Genomic DNA, 27,520 nt, shown 5'->3' with positions numbered 1-27,520 from the left:
GACTTTTTTGAAAGATAAAGCTGTGCACTGCATATACTGTGTATATACTGTTTATATAGTGTATACACTGTATATACTGTGTCATGTACACACACATATGCACACATATAAGGGCACACACACACACACATACAGATGCAGATAAGCCTGTTTGTCTAAGGAGACACACGAGTAAACCCACGCGGGTCCGGGGAGAACATGCAAACTCCACACAGGGAGGCCGGACCGGGACGCGAACCGGCGACCTCTGCACTGTGAAGCCGGTGTGCTAACCACTCGACTACCGGGCCGCCATATATATATATATATATATATATATATATATATATATAGTACTGTATTGTGTTAAAATGGGACGTCACTTAGTTTTGACACTGATTGGTGTCTATTTGAAATATAAACCATGCCATAATGAGACAATTTTCTGAAGTATTGATTTTTCTCCTCCAAACTGTAATGTATAAAGGGTCACCCTTTTTTCTCATCGATTAAATTCAAACCAAACCTTACACAAGGACAGAAATGTTCTCCCCATTTAAATTATGCTTGATATTTCTTGTTGAATGAATGGGAAGATAGTTCAGAATGTGTTGTTGATCCATACAAACCTTGTTATTCATGAAAGCCTTCAAGCATTGAATAAGTTTATGCTGATTCCGTTTATCAATATTCTCTTGCCTGAAAGAAAACACAAAAAAAACAACTATTAAAAACTGTTTGCCCTTCATCAAAATGAAACAATTTTGTAGCACACTCACTGTTTCTTGTCCAAGAGTTTTTCCAACGCATCCAGAAGAAGTCCAAGACCCTCATGACCAAAGTTATTAACCCAACTGTGAAGTAAAAAAACAGAAATATCCAGTCAGTGCTTTTGACGCAGTCAATCTAGTTTAATCTAGAGAGTGAATATCATAATATATTAGCTGAACCCTTAAGAAAACCAGTCATTCAAACTAATGTCACAGGTTCGAAACACTTGTATAAATGGACTCATGTTGGGGGTTTTAATTCCCGACACGAAGGCTGCCGAGCGGCCCAGGCGTGGCTTCCTTGACACTGAATACAGTTTGAATTTAAACGACAGCCATTTGGGAGTAAGTGAACACACATCCATCTTCACTCGAGTTCCCATCACTGACCTGTTTGTATCTAGCCAGTCTCGCTGACTGCCTGCGTGTCTCCGTACCCAAAATTGAGCAATGCGAGAAAGATAACACTGTAATCGATAACGGATCGCGAGAGGTAATTGCCTATAAACCACAGCATCTCGGAAGATGGCAAATGATCCAGTGCAGATGAGCCTGTTTGTCTAAGGAGACAAGCAGGCGGAGGGATTGTGGTGGTGGAGTGACTGGGGGGGTTCGGTCGTGCGGTTACAGCCGGATGATGCCTTTGGCAACGGCTGTTTCCAGGATGCTCGACTGTCAATAAACAACACAAAATCAACGGAGCCATCTCCTGATGCTCATTTCACATAATCGTTTGGAATAATTGTGTGGCCATGAAAGCCTTTCGTATAGAGTCGCCATGCCGAGGAAGGCCCTCGACTAAGATGGGGAAAGCTGTTGCCTGAGGTGACCGGCGAACTGGCGCTGAGGTATTACTTTGAGCGGTGACTGAATTAGCTACAAAGTGACACAAAAATCTGCAAATCGCAGCAGGATTGCATCAAAGAGGCACGCATATTCTACTATTTAATCATGAAACGGCTTTTGTCTTTTATCATAGTGAAAGAACGAAATGTAACTTTCATTTGGGTGTTGCTTATAATTCACTTGCAATGTTTTACGTCACTGCAATTTCTCCATACACAGCTACTCATGTCCCACTGTAAATTGCATGTTCGGATACACACTAGGCTGCTTTGTAATGACACATTCAATGCTTACATCAGGCATTTGGACAAAATAATTACAACTAACTAACTAACTAACTAGTTAGCCATCTAACTAACGAGCTAGCCAGTTTGTTAGCTAGCGAGCTAAATAAATAAATAAATGACTAATTCACTGCTATTCACAAATGTACTCTGGAATTGAAAATATGATGTAGAGCGCCATTCCCGAATTTGTTCGGGTTTTGTTTTTTTTTGTTTTTTTTCATGCTTGAGTGCCAATAAAGCGCTGGCAATGGCCTTTGGCAATGTTTCTTTCTTTTCCACAAGGAGGCAGCATTTACTTTTTTTCCATCTTAGCCCTTTGTTCCAGCTTTAGCTGTTGTTAAAGCGCTATATAAACCAATTTGTATGTATTGCATTGCATTTTGGACAGCTGCCCTCATTTCAAGCTCATATAACTCCAGACCCATATAATTTAGGAATTAACTTTTTTCTGATGAAAGAAGAGAGTCAATGGTTTCTAACACTGTATTGTATGTTTCATTTGATTGAATACAGATAATTGCACGCTAATAATATTGCTATCTAGCTATTTAGTTGGCTACCTTGGTAGCTATCTACAGTATTTGCTAACTAGCTATCTAGCTGGCTACCTATCTATTTGCTATCTATTAGCTATCTAGCTATCGCTGCTCACCCACAGAAAAACTTAACCTGTGACTGTAAAGTGACTGACACTTTTGAAAGGTGCTTATAAATTAATTGGATGATTATTATTATTATTATTATTATTATTATTATTATTATTATGTAGTCCAAAATTCAATATTCTGTGGGTCCTGGGATTCAACTGACAATGACAAAAACCCTGGCACTGGAGTGGACACATTTTTGGACATGTCTGGCAATGAATGAGTTAATTAAAAAATAATAATAATAATAAATAAAATAAATAAATGGCAGCGCCCAGCAACTCAGTAAAGTGCAGAGTAACAATGCAGTCAGGGAAATAAAACCACTTTTATTTTATTTTTTACACGCCTTCCTCATTATGACCTCATGCGTTTTTAGGGAGCAATGTAATGGGAATAATATTTGTGCAGATCAATGCCGTTTCTTAGATGCTATACTTGAAATGTCTTATATTTCAACTGAAGTCCTTCATTTGTCCTGAGGGATCACTGACTCATTTGGTGCCACGGAACGCAAACTGCAAATAGTAGCAGGATGAGTTGTCGCTTGAAACCAAACACTATCGATGTTTGGTGTAGCAATTTAGCATGTAAGCATATTCCATACAAACTACGAATATCAACAATGCATTAGTAGCAGTTTTAAAATACTAACTGCACATTCATGTGAAAAGCACTTGAAAGAAATGCATACATATTTAACACCAATTGAATGACTCTTCCTAAACTTCCGACACATGGGTAACGCTTTCAACATGAGCCCACGCACGAGTCAAGATGACGAGGCATTCGCAAATGACTTCCTGATGGCACAGCTGGATGTGATCGTTGGTTGTTTGTGATGTATTTGATAGTTATGTTTTTTTTTCTGTGAGTCATGAGTGGACATATCATAGATCGGCATGAAAAATATGCCTACACCTTTAATGAGATATGAGCGTGCCTTTTTTAGTTTTGTTTTTTTTTGTGCGAGTCAAGACTTTGAGATCAGTGGTTCTCTTTCTGAGTTCGGTTGTTCCCCAGGGGTTCGGTGAATCGGTCTCAGGGGTTCGACGGAGCATTTGCCTTGGAGGCTAAGACACACCGACTCAACATATCAATAATATATGACAGCATTGGGTAGATCTCATTTTATAAGAAGTCCTAAAGCGGTCATGATTTTGTTCTGGTTAGTCCCCAACAGGTGGCAGTGGTGTTGTAGTCTCTCCTGCTGCGCACCTGTTCTTCGTTGGAAAAAAAAAACTGATTTTATTAATTCCAAGCAGACAACTAACTGTCCGAAAATTCATCTTGCTTATATGAGAAGGTTTCTTCAGCCGTCATCTGTACAAATTTGATGGTTTCGGAGTGGGGGAAATGGGCCAGTCGTTAGTCAGGAATGTAGGAACAATCAGTGGGGCCACAGCGAGTGGTCCTCTGGTCCCCCCAACCTGAGAGTAGGGACCTATCATAGCTGTGTCCGGCGCCGCCATGGCTGGACGTTAGGGATATATAAATAGGGCCGATACGACCAGTCAGACTTTAGTTCGCTGACGAAGCCTCTTGGACTGGAGGCGAAACGTCCGAAACCTTCAAATTTGTACAGATGACGGCTGAAGAAACCTTCTCATCGATGGACCACTCCTGTACGACTGAGAGCTTACACAGACATCTTGCTTATATCTTTCTTCATGTTTGTTTTTCTAGACAATATTAGATATGGTAAGCTGGCATCTTATTACTGATCAGTGGTTTAATAAACTCTGAACAACGAAGCACTAAGCGCTTAACTCATTCACTGCCATTCCTGAATTTATTCGGGAATTGAAAATATGGACCGCCATTTACGAATTTGATCGGGTTTTGTTTTTTCTTGCTGGGACTTCTGATAAAACGCTGGTCAGACCTCTTGCATTGTTTCCCTTCCACAAGGGGGCAGCCTTTCCCTTGTTTCCATGTTAGCGCTTTGTTGCAGCTTCAGCTGTTGTTAAAGCGCTACATAACCAATGTGTATGTGTTGCATTGTATTTTGGACAGGTGCCCTTATTTCAAGCGCATATAACTCCAGACCCATCTAATTTAGGAATCAACTCTTATTTAATGATCAAATAATTAATTAATAATAAAAAAAAATTTCTACTTTCATTCCTTTCATCACTTTGCTGCTGTGAAATGTAAATTTCTCCACTGTGAGACGAATAAAGGCATATCCAATCCAAATAAGAGAGTCAAAGGTTTCTTACGCTGCATTGAATCTTTATGTAGTCCTAAAACTCAATATTCTGTGGGTCCTAGAATTTGAGTGAAAATGACAAAAACCCGAGCTGGCACTGGAGTGGACACATTTTTTGCAGATGTCTGGCAATGAATGAGTGCAGCATCAAGTATCAAAAGTGACTATGAAAAAGGAGAAATGACAGGCTTGATAATTGTCTGGGGAAAAACAAATCAGAAACATGGCAGCTGTAGAGAAGAGACCGAAAACAGGAGGCTGTCGACGCTTCGGGCTATTCCATCTGTGGGAGACTGTTCGGATCCACCTGCCACACACCTGTGCAGGACTGCCTGTGAGATAAAGCCCTCAGCACAAAAGCCCCGGAGACACCTGGGCTGCCAAACAGGTGTGCAGCCTCGCCAGTTAAACTATTAGATAAACACGAGCCTGTGGGAGCAAATTAGCAGGCTGCCCAAACATACAGGAAAAAGGAAAAGGCATGCTAAGCAGTCAAGTTACAAACAACGGATAAATGATAAAGCTGCCATTTATAATCCTGGGGCAGTTTTACAGCATTGGGGCGAAATTTATGTTAAACATCCCAAACTTTTTGGAACTTCAAATCATCTTTTGTGACAACGTGATCTGTCAGAGAATCCAATTTCGGGGGGTTTAAACAACGCCATTCGACAAGCACTCACTAGATGTCTTTTCAGCCAAAAGAAGAGGAATGACAGTCTTGTGTGTTTTTTCTTTTAGTATGAGAAATTGCTCTCTTACAATAGCCACTAGCACACTTGCAATAATGTTTCAAACGCATCCTATTAAAGCGTGTGGTTGAATGCCAAATCCCCACCGTATTGATATGTGCAGCACACTTGAAGTATTAAAAAGAAATATGTAGACTAGCACCATTCACTTCAGTTGAAACGCATCTTTCATTTTTTTTTTTAGGATTTTGTTTTTCAAGGGTAGAAATAGTTTTGCTGTAAGAAAAGCATGACTGTGGTCCATACACTGCCATCCAAGTGGCATTCCCGTTCTCTCTGTGATAACAAACCGTATAAGGTTACATTAACATAGTGGAACCAAAAGAGTCACAAGCAAAAGTGTGCTTTGATCCATGACAATCAAGACCATTCATATTAATTAGAAGACGCAATACCCTCAGTCCTGATTTTTTTTACAGTCCATTATGATTCACATGATTGGTTGCTGACTGGAACGTTCAAGAGAAAAACATTACTGATTCATCAGCAGTTAATCATTTATATATATATATTTCCCCAATCAATCAATGAAATTATAAGGTCATCAATACCTCATATGTATGTTTGAGTTACCAGATGTTGAATGTGTATCAAATGTATTACATTTACTATATATATATATATATATATATATATATATATATATATATATATATATATATATATATATATATATATATATATATATATATATATATATATATATATATATATACTGGATCCTTACTTGGCATGTTAAACGATGACAATTACAACTTACATTGCTCACCTAAGCATTACTGGCCTGCTTTCAATGACAGCTCCATAGAATGACCTTATCAAAAAATGTCATTATATACATAATTTATGAAAAAGAAGGTTCAGGATAGATTTATGCAAATTAAACTATGAGACCAGTGTTACTTGTGGACGACTGTTGTAAATGATGACAGTACTGTACTATATTGTGAAAAAAATAATCGGCAAACATCAGCCATTTGGACAATTATTTTGGTTGATGTTTGAAATACCGCATTCTGCTGTTTTAATCGACAAGCCAATTAATCAGTTAGAACACTTCGTATAATGCATCCATCTATATGTATGTGTGCGTGTATGTACATTTTGCATGTCTTAATGATATCACACAGAGTCCAGCGAGTCGATTTGGCCTCCGCCACTAAGACCGTGTGTATCAGCTGGGCTGAATTAAAAGACGATGAGCGGAGATGCTTTGTTTGACCAAGCATCAAGTTATCTGGGTTCAATCCCACAATGGGGCAAACATCCTTTTGTAGTATACTCATTTTGCCAATTATTCTTGATGCGAGTGCCCTTTTCACACCTTTCAGAAAGCGTAGCTCACAGGATGGTGCATTTGGAATTAAGCAGCACAGCCACTGAGCAAGTTAAGCTTTGACTACAATCCCTACATCATTGGAGCACAGTATCTTTCACAAAATCACGATGCTCTGTTTAACGTGTCTTGCAAAAGATGAAGCTTGTCGAGCTAACATATTTTAGCATAGGTAGCTATCTGCATCTCTGACTGGATGAAGTCGAAAATGTATTAAAATGTGTCTTATTATTTGCGTCAGAATGCAATATTACAAATGGTTCAGTGGAAAGAAAGCATTTTTTTTAATATTAATTCAAATAGATGTGCAATGTTATTTTTTAGAAGTTAGAGATAGCCATCAACATAAACATAGCCAGCAATAAATAAAAAATAGATACAGTTTGTACTCTGTGACAAATAACACTTGTAGCTTATTTTTAATAATTACTGTGTTTGCTTGTGTGCATGTGTGCGTCCGGAAAGGACAAATGGTTCAGAATGTAGCTGGGAGTGTTTTGTGACTCGGGAGGAAATGTGTATGCATTACTTGACAATGTGATGTGTGGACTCCCAGTGATATCAACTATGCCTGGATTGGGTTTTGACGGTCCCCTTACAATATATTACATGATATGACTTTTTATTAATCCACAAAAAGATGGTGGCAGTCAACGAAGACAAGCATTGCAACCGAAATAGAATACTACCTCACCGGTGCATTCAATTGAATAGAGATGGAAGCCACATCGTGGTCGTACATTTTTCCAACAAGCTCTGCTATTTTAGCCAATGGTTATTTTCAAATTATAAATGGAGTCATGTAATGTTCGCACAGACAATACACATGTAGCGTCTGTATACAGTATACTTGACAGCAAACACAGACATGGATTTCTTGCGTTTGAGTTGTTTCAGCTGGCAGTAGTGCCTTCGCTAGGTGATTGTCATCTGCTCTCGAACAAACCTAACCAAACTTGGAAGGAGTAATGTGGTTGATTGAAGACAGATCTCCATTGTGCTCATTGCGATACAGTGTTAATAACATCAATACTCACATTTCCATTTCAATAAAGTGACATCACCCAAGCCAGATAAGATATAAATCGCGAACCTCTGATCAAGAGTGTGTCGAAAGTGAAAAGATTGTTTTGGGTAATCGATGAAAAGGTTTCTTCAGCCATCATCTGTACTGCTTCGAAGGTGTCGTATGTTTCGCACCTCATCCAAAAAGCTTCGTCAGCGAACATTTTTTTTTTGTTGCTGGTAGCTCAGGCCCTATATAATATATACCGTATGTATTCGAGTATAATGCGCAAAAATTTCTCCCTAAAAAAGAACTCGTTATAAACTGGGCCTGGGAAGAAATTCTCACATATGCTAGACCTCTGCTTTGATAGCTCCCTGCACTAAGGTTGGGGGTAAGAGGGCACTATACCTCTTTTGTCCTGACTGATTATGTCCTATGACTGGCCCTAATTGCTCCATTCGCCCTGGTATCACCTCATCAGCATAACTCAGCCTGCGTGGTCTTAGTTGTTTTGGGTAATGTGTACAAAACATCTCATTTTACCTGAGTATTCAAAGGATTGTGGAACAATGGGTTTCCAAAAGTGCCCTCAACCCCGCAAATACCTTGCATGTTAACTAGTAACATGTTAACTAGTTCTCTGGGGTTTACAGACGATTCTTATGAATTCAATGATTCAATGAAACTCATATCATTGCATGAAGCATCAAATCTCCAGTGAGGATCTATGAATAATCTCTCCAATGCCCTCAAGAACCCTACGGACCTACCCAGCCACAGGAGGTGACCCTTCATGAATCACAACACCCCTTACATGCTTGCGGGTCATTGGGAAAGCACCCACAGGAAAAGCTCGGGCTCACAGAGTACATTCATTCAGCAGCGGCTGGCCTTTTCCGAGCTGGAACGCTAACTGAAAATTCCCCATGAGGCATAAGGGAGTTCGGCTCCACTGTCCTGCTGACATTCAAGGGGGTTAATTACGTTTTCACAATAAAATATATTAAAAACGCATCCTGTTGAGTATAAATTTAGTATGTGGGCCGGGGGGGATGTTTGGCGACTCCCCTGCATATGCACCACAGAGAGTTTGAAGAGTCCTTTATTTAAATTAATTCACACTTCATATGCAAGTGGGCATAGACAATAATAACTACAACTCAAGTATATTCCATCTCAATTTCTTGGTTGAGAGGGCAGGAATGGTAGCCAGAACACTAATGAATCTTCACCGTTAGTACCTGCAAAGTAGTGAAAGTGAGTGTTGAACACAATACATTTTAATTACATATGCAGACACACATAGTTAATAAATGGTGTGCTTCCGTTATTAAAGCAAATGGTTTTCAATAAGAACACGTCAATGTTGGGTCTTTGTTCCTGTTAATTCAACAGGAGCCGCACGCTTGGCTGGTGCAAACATTAAGATAATGTAGTTGTGCCTTTGGGAACACTATACCTCAACCGGAGTTTGTTGTACTCGACTCATGCCATTGATCATTTATTTCACATGCCCATCATTGATTCACACATCGGCATCAGCACTTGACTCGGAATAAGAGGAAGCGCTTGTGGGACCAGGAATCAAATTGAGAAACCAATTTGTTAGAGGGGCGTAAATCCTAACAGGAAGCTAGGTTGTTTTCCAAACATAGTCAGGAAGTGTAATGAGACTTGGAGTTAGACTAGAAACAAATGGTGGCATTATCATTTCTGTATTGAAACATATTAATGAGGAACCGACAGGGTACATTTCCAGATATAACTAAGATACCTGTCATTACAATAAACTTAATGACTTTCTGCACAGCACTTATAAGAGCATGTGGAATATCCTTGAATAAATGAGTGGCCAAGGAATAAAATCATAACTATCGGATTGCATTAATGGTTCTCATGATGTGCGTATTGCATGTGTTTGATCAGAAATGAGTTACATTGAACCACAGCTAAAAGACTTGAGCGTCTAGATATTTGAAGAAGTCATGTGGCATCACGCATCATTGTATATAGAACATAACTGCCATTGCCGAATTTATTCTGGAATTGAAAAGATGACGGAGAGTGCCATTCCATTTTGTTTTTTCTTGCTGGGAGTGCCGATAAAGCGCTGGCCAGACCTCTGACAATGTTTTCCCTTCCACAAGATGACAGCATTTCCCTTTTATCAATGTTGATCCAGCCTTAGCTGTTATTAAAGCGCTAAATAACCAATATGTATGTATTGCATTGTAATTTGGACAGCCGCCGCCAGTTCAAGCGCATGTAACTCCAGATTCATATAATTTAGGAATTAACTCTTTTTTTCTGATGAAAGAAGAGAATGTAAGGTATGTTACGCTACATTGAATGTCTTTTTAGTCCCAAAACTCAATATTCTGGGGGTCCTGGAATTTGAGTGACAATTATAAAAAACCTTGGCACTGGAGTGGAAAGATTTTGATCTGGCAGTGAATGGGTTAAAAAATATATTTCATCCAAAGATATAGTTTTATGGTCACATTTTAGACATGCAGAAAAAAACACAAATAAAAACCTAACCTGACGGGGTTACTGGTGAGAGAAACCCGAAGCGACTCCAGGCAATTGAGCAGCTTTTCCTCTGTGATACCAGAACGAAGCTCATGGACATATTCCTGGGAGGAGAGCGTAGATTCATGCTTGCTGTTCCTCAGTCCTCCCTGGAAGGAAAATGCATAAGCTCACATGACAACACAATGTTTTTTTTTTTTAAAGACATTTAAGGTACATGCGAGTAGTTGGACACCTGATGCTTGGTTATAAAGGCAAACTACTTTAACGTCACATCCAAAAGAAAGTGTAGTCAAAGTACCAAACAAGGAAAAAATAATAAATAACATCATTAGGTAGGCTTAGAACACGATTCCTCGGCAGAATCACTGCGTTGATCCTCTAATTGCTGCTTTTCCAACAAAGTCAACTGTGCTAAATGGCACTTTTCCTAGTAGCGAGATTGCTCATTTATTTGGGCTAAAGCATGCAAGCTATTTTTCTGCTAAGCACAATATAATTTAATAAATCATTTTTTTAAAGCAGAAACCAGAAGCATTTTTAGTGTGAAAAACAATACAACTGTAGCTTTTCACTCCAGTGATCTGAATCCATGCGATACAGTATTTAAGGAGACCGTCATCATCGTCCTGTGACAGCAAACTAGCTCGGTGTCAGTGAAAGCAAAACAAAGATATACATTAAAAATAATAATTAAAATAGGTGCTGCACTCGCAGAGAAATGGGAGGCCTTCTTGTCACCAAGGAAGAGGAGGAAAAAGAAGGTGCAGTCATTATTGCGTCTAAATCAATAAAAAGCTAACTAAACGTGCAGCGCAATAGCTTTCTTCAGGAAAGGTCAGAGTACACGGCTCTACCTTGGGACTCTGGGCTCATTTTATTATGTGCTACAAAGTAGAACAGATGAAGCTGGACTGAAAACCTTATATGAGGTACAACACAAAAGCTGAATTCAACCTTCATCCACATAGATAAGCACAACATGTTAAATGAAGAACAGGAGCATTTTTAAATGACTGAAAAAAAACCTTGGGCAAAAGTGAATAAGGATAGGCAAAATAATTGATTCCATTATTCCCCCAAATAGTGGTCAGCGGCATTCATTTTGTTATTGTATAACTGATGATGAGGTCATCTAGTGCACATGCCAATTTAGAATTAAATAAAATGTGAGTTTAGAAAAAAAGAATCATCATCATGGGGAAATAAAGAAAAAAATATCAAGAAAGGCAGGCAGGGACGGAATAAATCAGAACATGAACAAGTATGTACACGTCAAGGCCAGCAAGGCCTTCTCTGACTAGCCTCAAAATATCTGATTCACAGACTAATGTGAATTATATTTTGTCCATGAATTCTTATTAAATAATTCCAAATTATCTTTCAGCTTCCTTTCATTGCTTTTCCCCTGTTGGACTGCATCCAGATATGTGGTTTTGTATTCAAGCATTTCAGCCATCATTTGTTACTAGGGTCAGAAATCTACCTGTACGCCTTCATCAGTGCTGCAGGCCCTGGAGCATCAAATGTGGTGTTGGTGAGTTAACCAATGAGAGTTTGAGTTGGCAACCCAAGGCCTGCTGGAAAGCGCTGGAAAATCAGAGTTCTCGCAAACTATGTTTGATGAGTCACATGACTCGCTAGTCATTAGCCAATCATAGTATCACTAGCTGCTATTGATGAGAGCATACTGGCCAGAGTGAGCACAATGTATCTGTAGCAAGCTGCATAAGCAAATATATTGGTGTGTTGATTTAATAGGTATTTTGTCGACTCACAATGGTTGAAGGAGGAGAATAAATGGATTTGGTTGCAGTTATACTTTAAAAGCCGTTTTCTAGACGGACATTTCAAGAGTAGATGGACATCATTAAGGTTGGACAACTCCGAAGCTAACAAAAATAGCAAATAATATTGCAATTTTATGAGGTTATCATGAATCCACATTCATTGTAAAAATTTAAACAGTACAGTGGGGCCTCGGTTTACGAACACCCTGCCTTACGAACGTTTCGCTTTACGAACCTTAAATTTATGAAAATTAAACCTTGGATTAAGCACTATTTTTCGCGATACACACCTCCTACCACGGCTGGCGCAGTGATCTTCAGCGGAAGATAACCAAAGCACATGACCGAACAGCGCCCCAGCCGGCCTGCCTTTCCACACCCCCTTTCGCTGAATGCACAAGTTGATCGAGAGAGAGTGAGAGAGAGAGACAGAGAGAGAGAGAGAGAGAGAGAGAGAGAGAGAGAGAGAGAGAGAGAGAGAGAGAGAGAGAGAGAGAGAGAGAGAGAGACGTCGATCGCCTCCAAGGAGTTTTTTTTACAGATACCTTTGCTGTTATGGGACCGAAAAAGACCCCACCACAGGCTCGTGTTCAGTCGAAGAAGACACAAAACAAAATTACAGTCGAGGAGAAAAAGGAGATCATTCAGAAACACGAACGAGGTGTGTGCTTATGGCGCCACAGGTGTGCACCGCGGCTTTCATGTGAATCTCAGCCTGACACATTTCCCACGCTGTGTGTCACTTCCCCGAGAGTAACTTTCTACTACCATTCTACAAATAAAGAGCCCGGTACCGATATGCTAAGACCACAATTGCTACCATCCTTCGCAACAAAGCTTTACACAAAGGCGTTATTCACTCGTTGCTTTCACGTGACTAATGACACCGAACTTGTCACGTGCAAGTTGACAGCTGGGGCGGGTCCGCCGCTCCCGACCTCCGCCAGCTGCTGTCAATCCCCTCACCGATACTGGGAAATTTAAACGAGTCGCTGTCACCTTACCAGTGACATGATTACGACGCCTCGCGCCTCGCCAGTGTCTTGGACTTGGCAGCACAACAGTTTGCTTCGCCCGAGGTGATTGTTAGCTGCAATCGCGTAAGTTTGTTTCTTTCTGGGATCGCGAGCTTGGCGCACCCTCAAGTGCCATTTTATTTTGCCTAGCTTGATAGGCTGGACGGATCGCCCCCGCCCGCCTTCTTTTGTCGCGTTTTATTCAGAGTCCGTGGAATCATCGCCTTTTGTTTTTATAAAATCTCTGCCGGGACATACGGGACTCGAAGTGGATGCAGATGACATCGAGGTGCTTCTTGCTGACCATAATGAGGTCCTCAACACAGAGGATTTGATTTGCCTTCAAGAAGAAGCAGAAGCAGCAGGCTTTTATTGAACAGTTCCATCCAGAAAAGACTGTGGCTGTGTGAATCATCAACATGATGAATGATAATGTGATGCCTCAGTTTTGTAAGACCTTACAAGTCAGAAAGCAACAGGTGTCAGTTAAGAGCCATCAACGACCACCACAAATGTAAATAAAGTAACTTTATTATACAGTGCAGCATATGTCTTTCATTACAACACAATAGCACATTTATTATACATAGAATAAGGTATATTGTGTGTAGTTTTAAGGCTTATTTAGTTAAAAACTATATTTTATGGAGACCTGGGAATGTATTATTCTCATTTTAATGGTTTCCTATGGGAAATTATTTTTTGGGATACACACTGCGCCTTACACACTGTCTGAGAACCAATTAAGTGTGTAAGCCCCCACTGTATTGCTTAAGTTTCAAGTCACAAGTTATTTCCGGTCCAACGGCACCCTCTACTGGACGTGTGGTAATATCACACCACACTCGCAGGTGATTGATTCAGACGTAGTACTACTGAAGGCCGAGGAGTGGCATGCACGGCCCGCCCCTGATGTATACTACTACATTGAGTCACTGCAATGCTAATCAGCATGAAAAAAAACATGTCCACAAAACATGAGATCATCATTTACACCGGCCAGACAAACTCCAGATGGGCTTACCTTGCTTTGCTTTTATGCCTTTTGTAAGCGACCAACTTTCAATGGGGTCGGTTGAGTATGACATGGTTGGTTTCCTTAATATTTTTTTAAGCAATGATGGTTGGGCATATCATCTGGAAGAAGTTATAATAAATAAAAATAACATGCCTCACTTCCATTCTAAAACAAATTGAATTATTCCATTCACTCAATGTTTAGATTGTTTGTGGTGAGTTCAAATTCTGGTCCAGTTCTTATCCGACCAACCAATGTGTAATATTTTTGTTGAGTCAAAAATAACAGAGGATATTTGAGCACATTTTGGCTAAAGGCAAACTTTATCCTAAATTATTCGGCAGTTAGTTGCAAGGCACATGTAGACACAAACAACCAAAGCAGTGTGGAAAGCGATCCCACGCGGCCTGCCCAGATCAAGCGACTGTACCACTACACCATCAGCAACGTGAAAGCTAACACACACAACACACATGAAAAAAGGTGGTGTAATCGTATTCAGACAAGAAAACATTCAATCGCTTCTGTGAAATGTCACCTTCAAATAATTATCCAGCGTGAACAGGGAAGGACACAAAGCTACAAGATACTTGGGCAACAATAACATTCTTAGAAAATGTGTGATTATATTGAAAAATGATGAGGCCGAGAAGCTTTGTCATGCTAATTATTTCGAAAATGTTGAATGCTGCAGAAGAGTATTGAATATTACATGCATTATTTTAAATGTTAAAGACGAGTTATGTCAGACAATTTCAACCTGGACTGATATCATTAACTTTCAAGTCCAAATTACAAAATGTTGCGCCTGAAACTAACTCCCCGTTGACGTCTCAGCCATACCTATACCTATGTGAAAATAATTAGACATTTACATATTTTATTTATTCCTTTATTCATCCATGCATTCATTCATTAATTGGTTTGTTCATTCAACACAACATCAACAATTGAGATCAGAAGACAAATGCTTATCCGACCAAAGTTCGACTGATACAATCCTTAACTCATTCGGGTTTTATTTTTTACTTGTTTGGGTGCCGATAAAGCGCTGGCCATGGCTTCTGGCAATGTTTTTCCCTTCCACAAAGGGCAGCGTTGCCTTTTTTCCATGTTAGCGCTCTGTACCAGCTCCAGCTGTTAATAAATTGCTATATAAACCAATATGTATGTATTGGATTGGATTTGCCTTTATTAGTCTCGCAGTGGATACATTTACATTTCACAGCAGCAAAGTGATGAAAGGAATGAAAGTAGAAAAACAAAATACATGAGCTGCTGGAAAGGCAGCCACTCTTGTGGCGCCGTCTTGAAGTCAAAAGAACAAAAAAAAAACTCAAAAACAAATCGAATTGTGTTTTGGACAGCTGCCCTCATTTCAAGCACATATCACTCCAGACCCATATAATTTAGGAATTAACATTTTTTTTCTGATGAGAGAAGAGAATCTAATGTTTCTTATGCTGCACTGAATGTTTATGTAGTCCTACAACTCAATATTGTGTGGGTCCTGTAATTCGAGTGACAATGACAAAAAACCTGGCACTGGATTGGGCACATTTTTTGCACATGTCTGGTAGTGACTGAGTTAAAAAAAATGAATCATTTGTGTGCAATTGAAGAGAAAGATATCTTGAAACATATTGCTTCAGCACTCAAGATCCAGTACATTGCTGGATATCGCAAGCTCATAAGGACCTGAAAAGTTAACATTTTCCATCACATTTTTCACAACGTCTTTTCATCTTTGAGGCCAGGGCTTCATCACAGGCTCTCTCTGGAAACAAAACAGTGACCGTAAACCACACTTTCACAACCCTGTCTCACATAAGAAGAGTTCTGGGACCATATCAACATTACATTGTGACTTGGGGTGTGGAGTAGAGTCGGGTGAGGGGGGAAGAAATACAATCCGAGCAGAATGGCACTGGCTACTGGGAAATATGTGTGCCCTGAAGGTGTAGGATAAACGCACAGTCAAATCTTTAAACAAAATAAAAATCTTGATAGAAAGGTAAAGAGAGAACAGTCCGAAGGAGATTCAAAGAAAGTGTATGGAGGGGAGGCGGCTATACAGTGCAGGCATCATGAGAGTTCTACACTGGTGGCCACAAACAGACACACAAACACACATTCACACACACTCACACTGCCTTTTGACCAGGGCAGAGAGCCTCATCTCCTGTCGCTTATTTGTCGATAACAGTATTTTCTGCCAAAGAAAATCGGATGGGGTGCAATTACTTGAGGGAGCCTGTCAATTTCATTTTGGTGGGTTAAGGCAAGATTGGGACTCATTCCATCATGCTCCAACATGCCCCACCCCCTTCTGTATGGCACAGGGCGTGACAGAGTACGGTGTTATCTCGAGGGTAGGGCAGGTAGACAATGCCAAGGTGACTGAGCCTCAAAATGTCATCTTCACCTGTGATGAGCCCATAACAAGCTGGCAACGCAGTCAGTGCCCGGCGAATGGCATATTCGGGCAGACTGATGGATGCATAATTCAGCTTCTCGACAGCTTACCGGAAAAACCAGATGGTGACAATGTGTCTAGCCTGGAAGCCGCCACAGTCGACTCGTCTATTCTTACCATGTCACCACACTTTCAAAGATATATATGCAGGGATGCCACTTTCTTAGAACTGCATTGACTTGTGTATCGTTAGGAGATACAATGGAAGCTTTATGTGACAAATACAAGGCATGAACCTCTGATTTTTAAGATGTTAAAGCATAGCAGACCTGGAGACATTGGTACAAGTACCTGCCAGCAATTGGATGTTTATGATTGTGCACGGTGGCTCACTTTTAGTCTTAAGTCTGTATTTTGTTTTTCCTCTTTCATTCCTTTCATAACTTTGCTGCTGTGAAATGGAAATTTCTCCACTGCGAGACTAATAAAGGCAAATCCAACATGAAATCCAAGTTAGGAGAACGTCCTTTTTTCACTAAAAAATGTATTTCTACTTGAAAATACTGCCAACAGGGACATCTTCAATTAAATGCTCCATTTATTTGTCTATTCATTGGTTCATTAATTTCCTGACACATTTACTTTTTTTCTGATCATTATATTACATCGGTTCTTTCATTATGATAATTACATCTTGTACACAAATTGAATATCAAAGAGTACCCCTGTGGTCTTAAAATAAAACACCGATACAATCTGAGTAATTCGTGCATACTGAGGTAATAGACAATAAGAGGCTCATTTCCTTTTCAAAAAGGGTTAATAGATGAGTAGAGGTTAAAGATTACAAAGGGAAAAAATGACACTGCAAATTACATCATAATTTTTTTGATGAAAAGGTTTATTCAGCTGTCATCTGTACTTCTTTGAAGGTGTCTGACGTTTCACTTCTTGCTTCGTCAGGGAACTAAAATTAGCTGGTAGCTCTGGCCCTATATATATACCCCTAATCTCCAGAATGGCGGTGCTAGACCTCCGCTTTGATAGGTTCCGCTAAATAAGGTTGGGGGAGAGCAGAGGTCTATTCCCTGAGGCTACACTGATTACGTCTTTTGTTCTGACTGATTATTGTCTATGACTGGCCCTGATTGCCCCATTAGCCCTGGTATCACCTCATCAGCATCTAAAAATTTTGTTGTAAGCACAATCCAAATTGAACCTCACACCACCATGGCGATTTAGTGAAGGGTTTTGCTGTTTTATAAAAATAGTTTATTTTACTCCCCTTTCAAACCATCCATGTTCGTTCGCTAAGATTTTAACCTCACAGTAGTCAAATGACAGCAGGGACCTATCAAAGCAGAGGTCAGCAACAGGTGCACCGCCACCTCTGGACATTAGGGATCTATATTGTGATGCCTCTCAGCGTGACAGGACAAGGAGAGCAATGGGCGACAGGTTTGAATGCAAACAAAGATTTTAATAAAGGGTTTCAGGGGGAATTCACAAGCCAAAAAGGCAAGAATCGCATCCCTTCCAATCCTTAAATCATAATAAAGTCTCTTCTGAGGTGAAAGTGAAGACGGAGTCCTTTTCCATGTGTTTCTAGGCCTCACCCCTCTTGATGCCCTTTCTAGATAGCCTAGGCACCATTAGCAAGGTTCCAAATCCGGTGTTCCGTGCTATGGTTCCAACTGGCGACGGGATTCATGCAGCAATCAGTTTCTCAGTGTTTCTCCACAGAGGACAACAACGGCCCCGGCCCCCACACCCAGAGGCTCTCTGCCTTAAAAGCCTTGCATGCCAATCAAGCCGTGATAAGCCACAGGCGTGGGGTTTGAATTGCTGCCTTCGACCAGATGGGGCCAAAATTCTCTCTGGGTGGAGCCATCTTAGGGGAATATATTTCCCCTCCAGGACCCTGCCTCTCGTGACATCATTATATATATATATATATATATATATATATATATATATATATATATATATATATATATATATATATATATATATATACACACACACAGTGAGACCTCGGTTTACGAACCCCTTGGCTTACGAACTTTTCGGTTTACGAACGTTATGAAAATTTTACCTTGACATTCGCACTATTTTTCGGGATACACACAGAGCTGCCACAATGAGTGATGTGTCGTTCGCGAACGAGCCCGTTCTTCTAACAACAAAATGGCAGCTGACTGAATTTATTTCTCTATTCCTCGCCCCCAGTCTTCGGTTAAGGCCACGTGATTGGTCAAGAACGCAGCAGTGGGGGATGGGGTTACAGACAGAGAGTGAGGCCGTTCACCAAAAAACAAAATGGCGTCCTCGGTTAAAGGCACGTGATTGGTCAAGAACCCAGCAGTGGGGGGGGGGGTTAAACATTAAAGAGACAGGCAGACAGAGAGAGAGAGAGTGAGAGAACACACACACACACACACACACACACACAAGGGAGATGATAATCAAATATCTATCTATCTATCTATCTATCTATCTATCTATCTATCTATCTATCTATCTATCTATCTATCTATCTATCTATCTATCTATCTATCTATCCATACATACACATACATACAAACACACACACACATACATATATATATATATATATATATATATATATATATATATATATATATATATATATATATATATATATATATATATATATATATATATATATATATATATATATTGTGATGTCACGAGAGGCTGTGTCCTGGAGGGCAAATACATCCCCCTAAGATCAGAAAAGACTTTATTTTGATAGGTATTGGAAGAGACACTATTCAAACCTTTGTTGCTTGTGAATTCCCCCTGGAACCCTTGATTAAAACCTTTTGTTTGTATACAAACCTGTCGTCCATTGCACTTCTTGTCCTGTCCCGATGAGAGCTAGCCTCTCATGATATCACTATATATATATATATATATATATATATATACACCGCCAAATTTTAGTTCGCTGACGAAACTCCTCGGATGAGAAGTGAAACGTCCGACACATTCAAACAAGTACTGATGACGGCTGAATAAACCTTTTCATCGATGGACCACTTCTGTACAACTGAGAGCTTAAAATGCTCAGAATTTTTCAACCAAGCAGAATCTTCAGAATGGGAATTCATTATTCATTTTTACAGGCTATCTACTACAAAATCCTTGTTGTAAGAGTTTGCAACATATCAAAGTTGACCTGTCTTTCTGGGTTTTATCATGACAGTTTTCAAGTGGATGTTGTCCGGATAGAATTGTTGTCTCTGCTTGAAATGCTAACTGCATGTTGACGTTCTCGTTTCTTGATTCAAATGCTGAGCTCATTCCGTGACGCTTGTGATATGACGTGGCCTCTGCGACCCATATCATCTGGTAACATATTGATGGATTGCTAGGTTTGCGCACATGACACAAAACACTGTTGTTATTATTCTTTAAAAAAACAAAATGAAAGACTAACTTGAGAACGCAGATTTTCAAAAAGAAATGGGCGAGATGGTTCAAGTCATTCAATTTTAAAGGACAACCGACACCATTTTTTGTTTCCAAACTGACATCAGAAAAGCGTTTTAGAGCATTTAAAATACCCAAAACACGCAGGCTGATATTTTTAGTCAAATGCAAAACACCAATAAAAATGAGTTCAAGTGTCTCAAAACTACTTCAAAATGACCTCGGAGATGGCGAGTTTCTGAAGGTCCCGCCCCCTTGTTCGTGACATCACGCCAGGACGTCTTGGCTTCCTCTCGAATCAAAACAATGGCTTCAGATTCGGAGAAGATGCTTTCTTGTTACTCATCCAGTTTTGAATATGATTCAAATAGTTCTGAAGAAGAAAGCATAAATGTTTGCAATCGATTATAGAGCCGTCAGGACTCCAATGTAGCATCCCAGAAAATGCACAAGATGGCGGCCAAGCTCCGTTGGAAATGGGCTGATTTGTCTGCTGGGAATTTGTGTCAACTAGTATCAAATAGTAGTCTTGGTGCGACACACAACCATTCATCATCCCGTTATTTATGTTTTTTCCTTCTAATTTCGCCATCAACATGGATCAACACGAAGTTTTCAGACCAAACAAAGTACCCAAAATGCATTGTGTGTCGCTTTCTTGTTCAGGGGCGTTCCTGATGTGACGTCACGTCAGGAATCATCATCAACTTAAAAGAAAAACTTCCAGAATATTCACCGCGAGTCTTAAAACGTAAAATATAGCTATATGCGGTGGAATCTTTGTAAAATACGCTCAGTAGAAGTCATTTGAAGTGATTTTACAAATTATGGACACAACTTGTCCGGAGGCGTCAGTTGTCCTTTAAGTCAAATTGGGTATTTCATAAGGTTTGACGAAGCGAGTCCCAAATCATAAAATTTGCAACTTGAAGTGAAGTCAAGGCTCCAAAAACACATCGCATGAGATAACTCAAATACGGAACTTTGTTCATTGTGTGGATTTGTATTTGAGGAGACTTCAACATGGGATCGCTACGACAATGGTATGTGCATCGATATTTATGTTTTGGGGAACTACAAATTCTTGCCTTCGTTACTGAATTTCATGACAAAGGTTTGGATATATTACACGTAAATTATACGCGAGTCCGTTTGATATTGCTAATTGTCAAATGCATTTGTGGAATAAAAGGTCAACCCAAAACTGATTTTGTCACTAGCCAAGATTTGAACATGTTGAACAGAAGCCAAACGTTTGGTGAAGAATAGGCACTGGAAGTAATATTTGAGGCCTGGACATTTTAAAGAAACAAGTGATCTTTTAGCACATTGAGCCAAATCGGGAGCTGGCTGAGAGTCTGTGGCAGCGATGGTAAAGGTCAACGGGAACACAGATCAGTTAAGGTGGTGGCTGGCTGGACAATGACTTTTTCCTGAGCTCCCCTACTTTAAAGGACGGAGACCTGCCACCAGAAGATAAGGCTTTTTCATCTCGCCACCAGTGCACATGGCTCCCAGCTCAGTGGGGGGAATTTCCCAGCAGACCATGAGACCAAGCCGTTCTCTCTCCAATCATTGCATTTTTTTTAATCCAACACTGTCACATCTGCGTGACAGTTTCTCATTCTGTCCACTGTGAGGTGTTTTTGAACTCTGGGTGACAGCAGTCTATCTAAATGTGTCAGCAACTTTTTCTTCTCTATTTATATTCCTGTCGCCATTTCGCTATCACAAAATGCAAAAACTAAAAAAATAAGGACTGGTTGACAGGGCAGTTGTGTTACAGCCAAGCAGGTTGCCGATAACGATGCTGCAATTAGGCTACCAACGGAATCATTACTCAACATGGTCATTGAGAAGAGAAGGAAAAAAAAGAAAGAAAACGAAAATACAGGCCAAGAAAAAAATTGCCATCATAAGCCATTGTTTGTGCATATCGTAGTAATTGTGTGATCACATAGGTACAGACAAGCACAAACCAAAAGATAATACAGACACGCATCTCTATGTATTTAATGAAGATCACACTGTGACTAGATCGTAAAGGTGATTCCCTCGTGGGCAGGTGCTTATATCTCCTACATGTTTATTATTATTATTATTATTATTATTATTATTATTATTATTATTATTATTATTATTATTATTAGTAACATGCCAATTCGACAATCTTACACTAGTTTCTAAGACATTGACAGTGAATGGGGTTGCCTCTATGTGTATGTCTCATATTTACTTGGCAACTTTTAAAAAATACTTTCAAGCAAATCCACTTAACTGCATCCTTTCAGCCACCATAATCACATCCTGGCAGCCAATTTAGCATTGAAAATGCTACACAGTAAACAGAAAACTGTGTATTTATGAATATTGTGAATTCAAAGCATTTCCATTTCACTGTGTTAATTTATCGACAAACCTACCTCTATTATGAACTGTGGCAACCATTTATAGTATTCATAAACATTATGGGAAAGTAGTCAATCACATTAAGGGTCTTGAGACTGTAGTGTGAAGGACCTCTTTAGTTCACTTCATTTCTTACTGTTGGTTCGTCTTCCAGCCATTTTGTGCTTATTCGCATGTGGTAATGGGCAGGCTGGAGCCTCTCTGGTTTGAAATGGTCACGGAGTTATTTTGGCCATTTTTAGGGTTCTTTCAAAATCTGAGTTGCAACGAAAATTGAACCACATTAAGAAGAAAACTCTCCAACGCCGATTTGCAAGCAATGTAGTTTGTTGACCTAATAAAAACCACAAATAATAAATTATTCAGCTATGCAGGGTCAGATTGAGAATGGATGCAAAACTTTGTCTGGCGCAATAATATTTGAAACTGGTAGGAATTCATGACCTGTTTATTCAGTTACTTGAGCCTTTCAGATGCACTGGCTTATTTAGGTCAAGGTTAAAACATTTGTGTTGCATCCACCTTGACCCTTCATTCACTTTATCGAAGAGATATGCCCTCTGTTTTCACTTTCACACTTTCACTTCGCTCTGCCTGGCACAAGATAGTTCAAGCTTGTGGCAAACACAGACCCACACAAACACATTTTCGACTCAACTGGCTGTGACCCAGATGTGGCCAAGGAGAGGGCAGACCAATAGACCCCGTCAGCAAGCTTCTCTGGCTTTAATCCCACTTGCAGTTGGCCTTCATTGGAGTACCAGAATCACTTTAAAACAGCATCGCAAATGCTGTATGTCCAGTAGCAGATTAATTCAATGGCATATGTTTCATTGCATCGAGCATATTGTATCATAACGGGTAGATTTTGCAAAACAAAATGAAGTCATCATGAAACCACATCATGAAACCACAATGGTCAAATGCAGTCATATAGACAATATGTTGCCTTTAAAGCAGTAGTGCTCAACGTTTTGCACAAATTACTACCCCCTCCAAAAAAATAATGGTCCAATGAATGTAAACAGATTTTCACTTGTACAAGACTAGATCAATCCTCTGTGAATGTAAAGAAGCAGAGCATGAATGATAGGCTCACCCTTATAGCCAGAAACGTATTTAGGTATGCGTATATAAATGTCATAACAGGGCTTTGAAGTGACAAAAACAAGATTTAAGATAATTGTTCCACCTTCCAGGTACACAAAGCCCTGCAACACAGTCATCATTAATCTAGTGACACACCTTTAGAAGCAACTGGGGGCTCAGTATCTTGCTGAAGGACACTTTGAAATGATCACAAGAACTGAGGATTTTGACCCGCAAGATAGCAAGCCACTCCACCACCTGAACCATTAAGAAGAACAGTTCTAAATAATAATTATTGGATCTTTAAAGTTAAGGACAACCAACGTGTTGATAAACATGGGAAATTGGGCATACAACTATAGCTTGGATGGATGGTGTAGGGGTAGTTTTTAGTTTGGAGTCATATGAGCTTGAAATGAGGATGGCTGTCCAAAATACAATGCAATCCATACGTATTGGTTTGTATAGCACCTTAACAACAGATGAAGCTGGAACAATGCGCTAACAAGCAAAAACGGGAAATGCTGCAGAATTGGCAGAAGGCAGAAAATTGGCAGAGCCAGCCGTAGCCAGCGCTTTATCAGCACATAAGCATGAAAAAACAAAACCCGAAGAAATTTGGGAATGGCGCTCTGTAATATTTTCACTTCACGAATACATTTGTGAATAGCGGTGAATGAGTTAAAATGGTCTGACTTAGCCTTTGTAGTTGATTCAGGTTCCAGTCAAGAGTGTATCCTTTAAATTCATTATTTCTATCGCCAATAATATGCCTTAGATCTAAAAAGCTTAATTATAGTCTCTACAGTGAAGCTCTGCAGTGTAAAGCTTGTACATAATCTAATTTTAAGTGCACCAAAGCACCATTTTTAATATATTATCAAGTTTGGATCAAAACAATTTCAAGTCAGCTCTGGTTGCACAAATGCATTATCATTGAACTGATTTTATATGCAGAAGGGGTCCCTGAGGAAGTGACACGGTGTGAAAGCACATCAAAAGAAAGATACATAAATAATAAAAATAATTCCATTTTGTGTAAATTGTGGAGATAGCGATGTGACGGTCGCATGGGGCTTTAACTCGGGGACTGTTGACTGAAGGGAATTAATGAGCACCGAGACAACTGTTGAATTGCGGGTAGAGCGGATGTCAGGTTTTGACAGAAATAATACAAGATTAGATTTATCTCGTTCTGCCGCATTGTGTTCCACTGTGATTGAGTCACGAAATTCAATGAAAGACTAGTGGAGCGCTTCTCATATTTGCCGAGAGAGAATATCATAAGTTATTGCAAGAAAACTGAAAAAAAACTTGGACAAATGTGCTACATTCCAAACAATGACCACCAATGGCCTAATCCTCTTGAACGTCTGACAGGGAATGGCACATTGTCATGTTTTCGCAGGGAATGTTTTTAAGCACTTCTGCACTACTTACCATCTGTGCTGAATGTCAATGCCATCCCTATAAAAGATAGAAGCAAGTTCACTCTCGGGTAAGGGAGGGCAAAGTGACGGTTGGGGGAAAAGCAGTGGGGGGTGAGGTAGCGTAAATAAAAGTGAGTGAACACTTCCTGCGGAGAGATGTGTTTATTTGGAGCGGTGTGACAAAATGAAATACGTGGACCGGCTGACTCCTGGGATGAGCGAAGGGAAATAGTTTAATGTGGGGAAAAGAAACACACCAATATGACAGGGAGCAGAGTCTTCCTAGTCAAATTTGTGACATGAAGCTGTTTTTTTCACTTTGTCATGAAAGAATTTTGAGAAACCAAAAACAGAGGAACCAAAGTAAACACACTTGTCGATTTGTTGAGAGTGTTTGTTGGTGAGGAATGGCAAGTTTTGTTTTTTTTTTTTTTTTTAGTTTTGAGGGTGGGGGTTGTCAATGAGACATATTCCTCCCTGTGACTTGGTTTAAACTCCAACGTTTGTGATTTACCAGGATTGCACTTTTATAGGCCACACTGTCTGTGAAATGGAATATGAGATAATTATACAATAAACTCAATATGGACAGGTTTTTGCTGACTCAACACCGTCACCCAAATTGCATTTGCAAAAGTGCTATTTTTTGGTAATGGATGGATGAATCATTATGATCCCCAGAAAGCTGCTCTAAAAGCTAAAACCAATGCAATGTTCAATTGTTTTCAGAATTTTAAGGGAGTGTTAAACCATGTCATCTCTCCTCTTGACAGGTTTCAAGTGTCATGGCACCAAGGCTATGAATAAGGGAACTGTTAAGCAGGTTAAGTCACACAGGATCTCGTTTTGGGTTTTTACTTGAGTCTCGACTGTATTAATTGCAACGTGAAGGCTTAACGAATTCTCACTCCCAGCTCTGGGAACCTGGGTATGAAAGCCAAGAGGTATGCAGCAACACAGCAAGTTTAGAGGACAACGAAGGAATGTTTGCTAACAGGGAAAGCAACACTCAAATGCTGACGTACTGAGTATGTACACCGACTGAGTGGCTTTGGATATGATGGCTATATTAAGCTCCTTTGTCCTTTGTCTCTTGTCTTCATTCAGCTTTGAAATCATAAAATCAGATCACAACATATTGGACCTATTTTATTCAAATGCCAAGGATGCGTATAAACCCTCCCCCCCTCCCCAAAGAGCAGACCACAATATGGTTTATCTCCAGCCTGTGTACAAACTCTGCGGGACTGTTTTGACTCAACCAGGTGGGAGCTCTTCTCTGAGATTCATGGGGAGGATATTGACTCACTCACCAACACCATCACAGACTACATAAACTTTTGTGAACAAAACACCGTACCCACCAGAACTGTACGGTGTTTTTCCAACAACAAACCATGGATTAATCCCGACATAAAAGTCCTCCTGAAGGAAAAGAAAAGGGCTTTTGTGTCGGGCAACAGAGAGGAACTGAAGGCCGTGCAGATCCAACTGAGGAGGAAGATCAGAGAGGGGAAGAAGGCCTACAAGATGAAAATGGAGGAGCAGCTTCAAGCCAGCAATGTCGCTGGTGTCTGGAAGGGCCTGAAAAACATCTCAGGCCACAAAAGCCCAGTGACATTGAACAAAAAAGACAAGGACTGGGCAGATGAACTCAACAGCTTTTTCAATCGGTTTGACAAGACGCCTGCCGCCCCCGGCCCACCGTCAACTTCACCGGGAGCTGCACCTGCACCAACTCTCACTGTGGCCTTACCCTCCCTGCCCCATCTCACGACCAGCTTCCCGCAACCAACAACTGCCCTCCCAACCGTTGCCACACCCTCAGCCGCCACTCTGCCTCCTGGTTCCTGCCTGTCTGTCACAACTGCGCAGGTGAGGAGGATGCAGGTGAGGAAGGCAGCAGGTCGGGATGACATCAGTTTCAGACTCCTCAAGACCTGCTCCGACCAGCTGAGTGTCATTGTCCAGCACTTGTTCAACCTGAGCCTGAAGCTGGGCAGAGTTCCACAGCTGTGGAAAACGTCATGCCTGGTTCCAGTGCCCAAGATTGCCAACCCAAAGGAGCTCAAAAGCTACAGACCGGTGGCGCTGACTTCTCACCTGATGACGGCGCTGGAGAGACTCGTCCTCGCCTACCTGCGACCGCTGGCAAGCTCATCGCTGGACCCGCTACAGTTTGCCTACCAGCCCAGCATCGGTGTGGAGGATGCCATCATCTACCTCCTCCATACGGCGTTGCTGCACCTGGAGAATGCTGGGAGCACGGTGAGGATCACGTTCTTCGATTTCTCCAGTGCCTTCAACACCATCCAGCCAAATCTACTGTACAAGATGCGGCAAGCCGGAGTCGACCATCACCTCACATCTTGGATTACAGATTACCTCACAAACAGGCCACAGTACGTGAGGGTAAAGAACTGTGAGTCGGACAGGCTTCTCTGCATCCCCGGAGCGCCGCAGGGGACAGTCCTGGCTCCATTCCTGTTCACCTGCTACACCTCGGACTTCAACTACAACACCCCA

The 27,520-nt window shown here is 40.5% G+C and overlaps 1 protein-coding gene across 8 annotated transcripts in view; it reads right to left on the bottom strand.

The window, feature by feature from the left end:
- The window catches only part of diaph2 (diaphanous related formin 2), a 371,573-nt gene that overhangs the window by 259,586 nt on the left and 84,467 nt on the right, over positions 1-27,520 (bottom strand). For all 8 annotated transcript variants that reach the window (XM_089022057.1, XM_089022075.1, XM_089022097.1 and 5 more), the window contains 3 exons: positions 10,380-10,519; positions 759-833; positions 609-678 (listed from right to left, as the gene is read on the bottom strand). In XM_089022057.1, the coding sequence (XP_088878183.1) occupies positions 609-678; positions 759-833; positions 10,380-10,519 (285 nt within the window). The remainder of the gene's footprint in view (positions 1-608; positions 679-758; positions 834-10,379; positions 10,520-27,520) is intronic.

This window comes from Hippocampus bargibanti, linkage group LG02, assembly GCF_051943395.1.
Source record: "Hippocampus bargibanti isolate YZ-2025 linkage group LG02, ASM5194339v1, whole genome shotgun sequence".
Taxonomy (NCBI): Eukaryota; Metazoa; Chordata; class Actinopteri; order Syngnathiformes; family Syngnathidae; genus Hippocampus; species Hippocampus bargibanti.
Note: the sequence above shows the minus strand (reverse complement) of the source record. Positions and strands in the feature narration are given on the sequence as shown.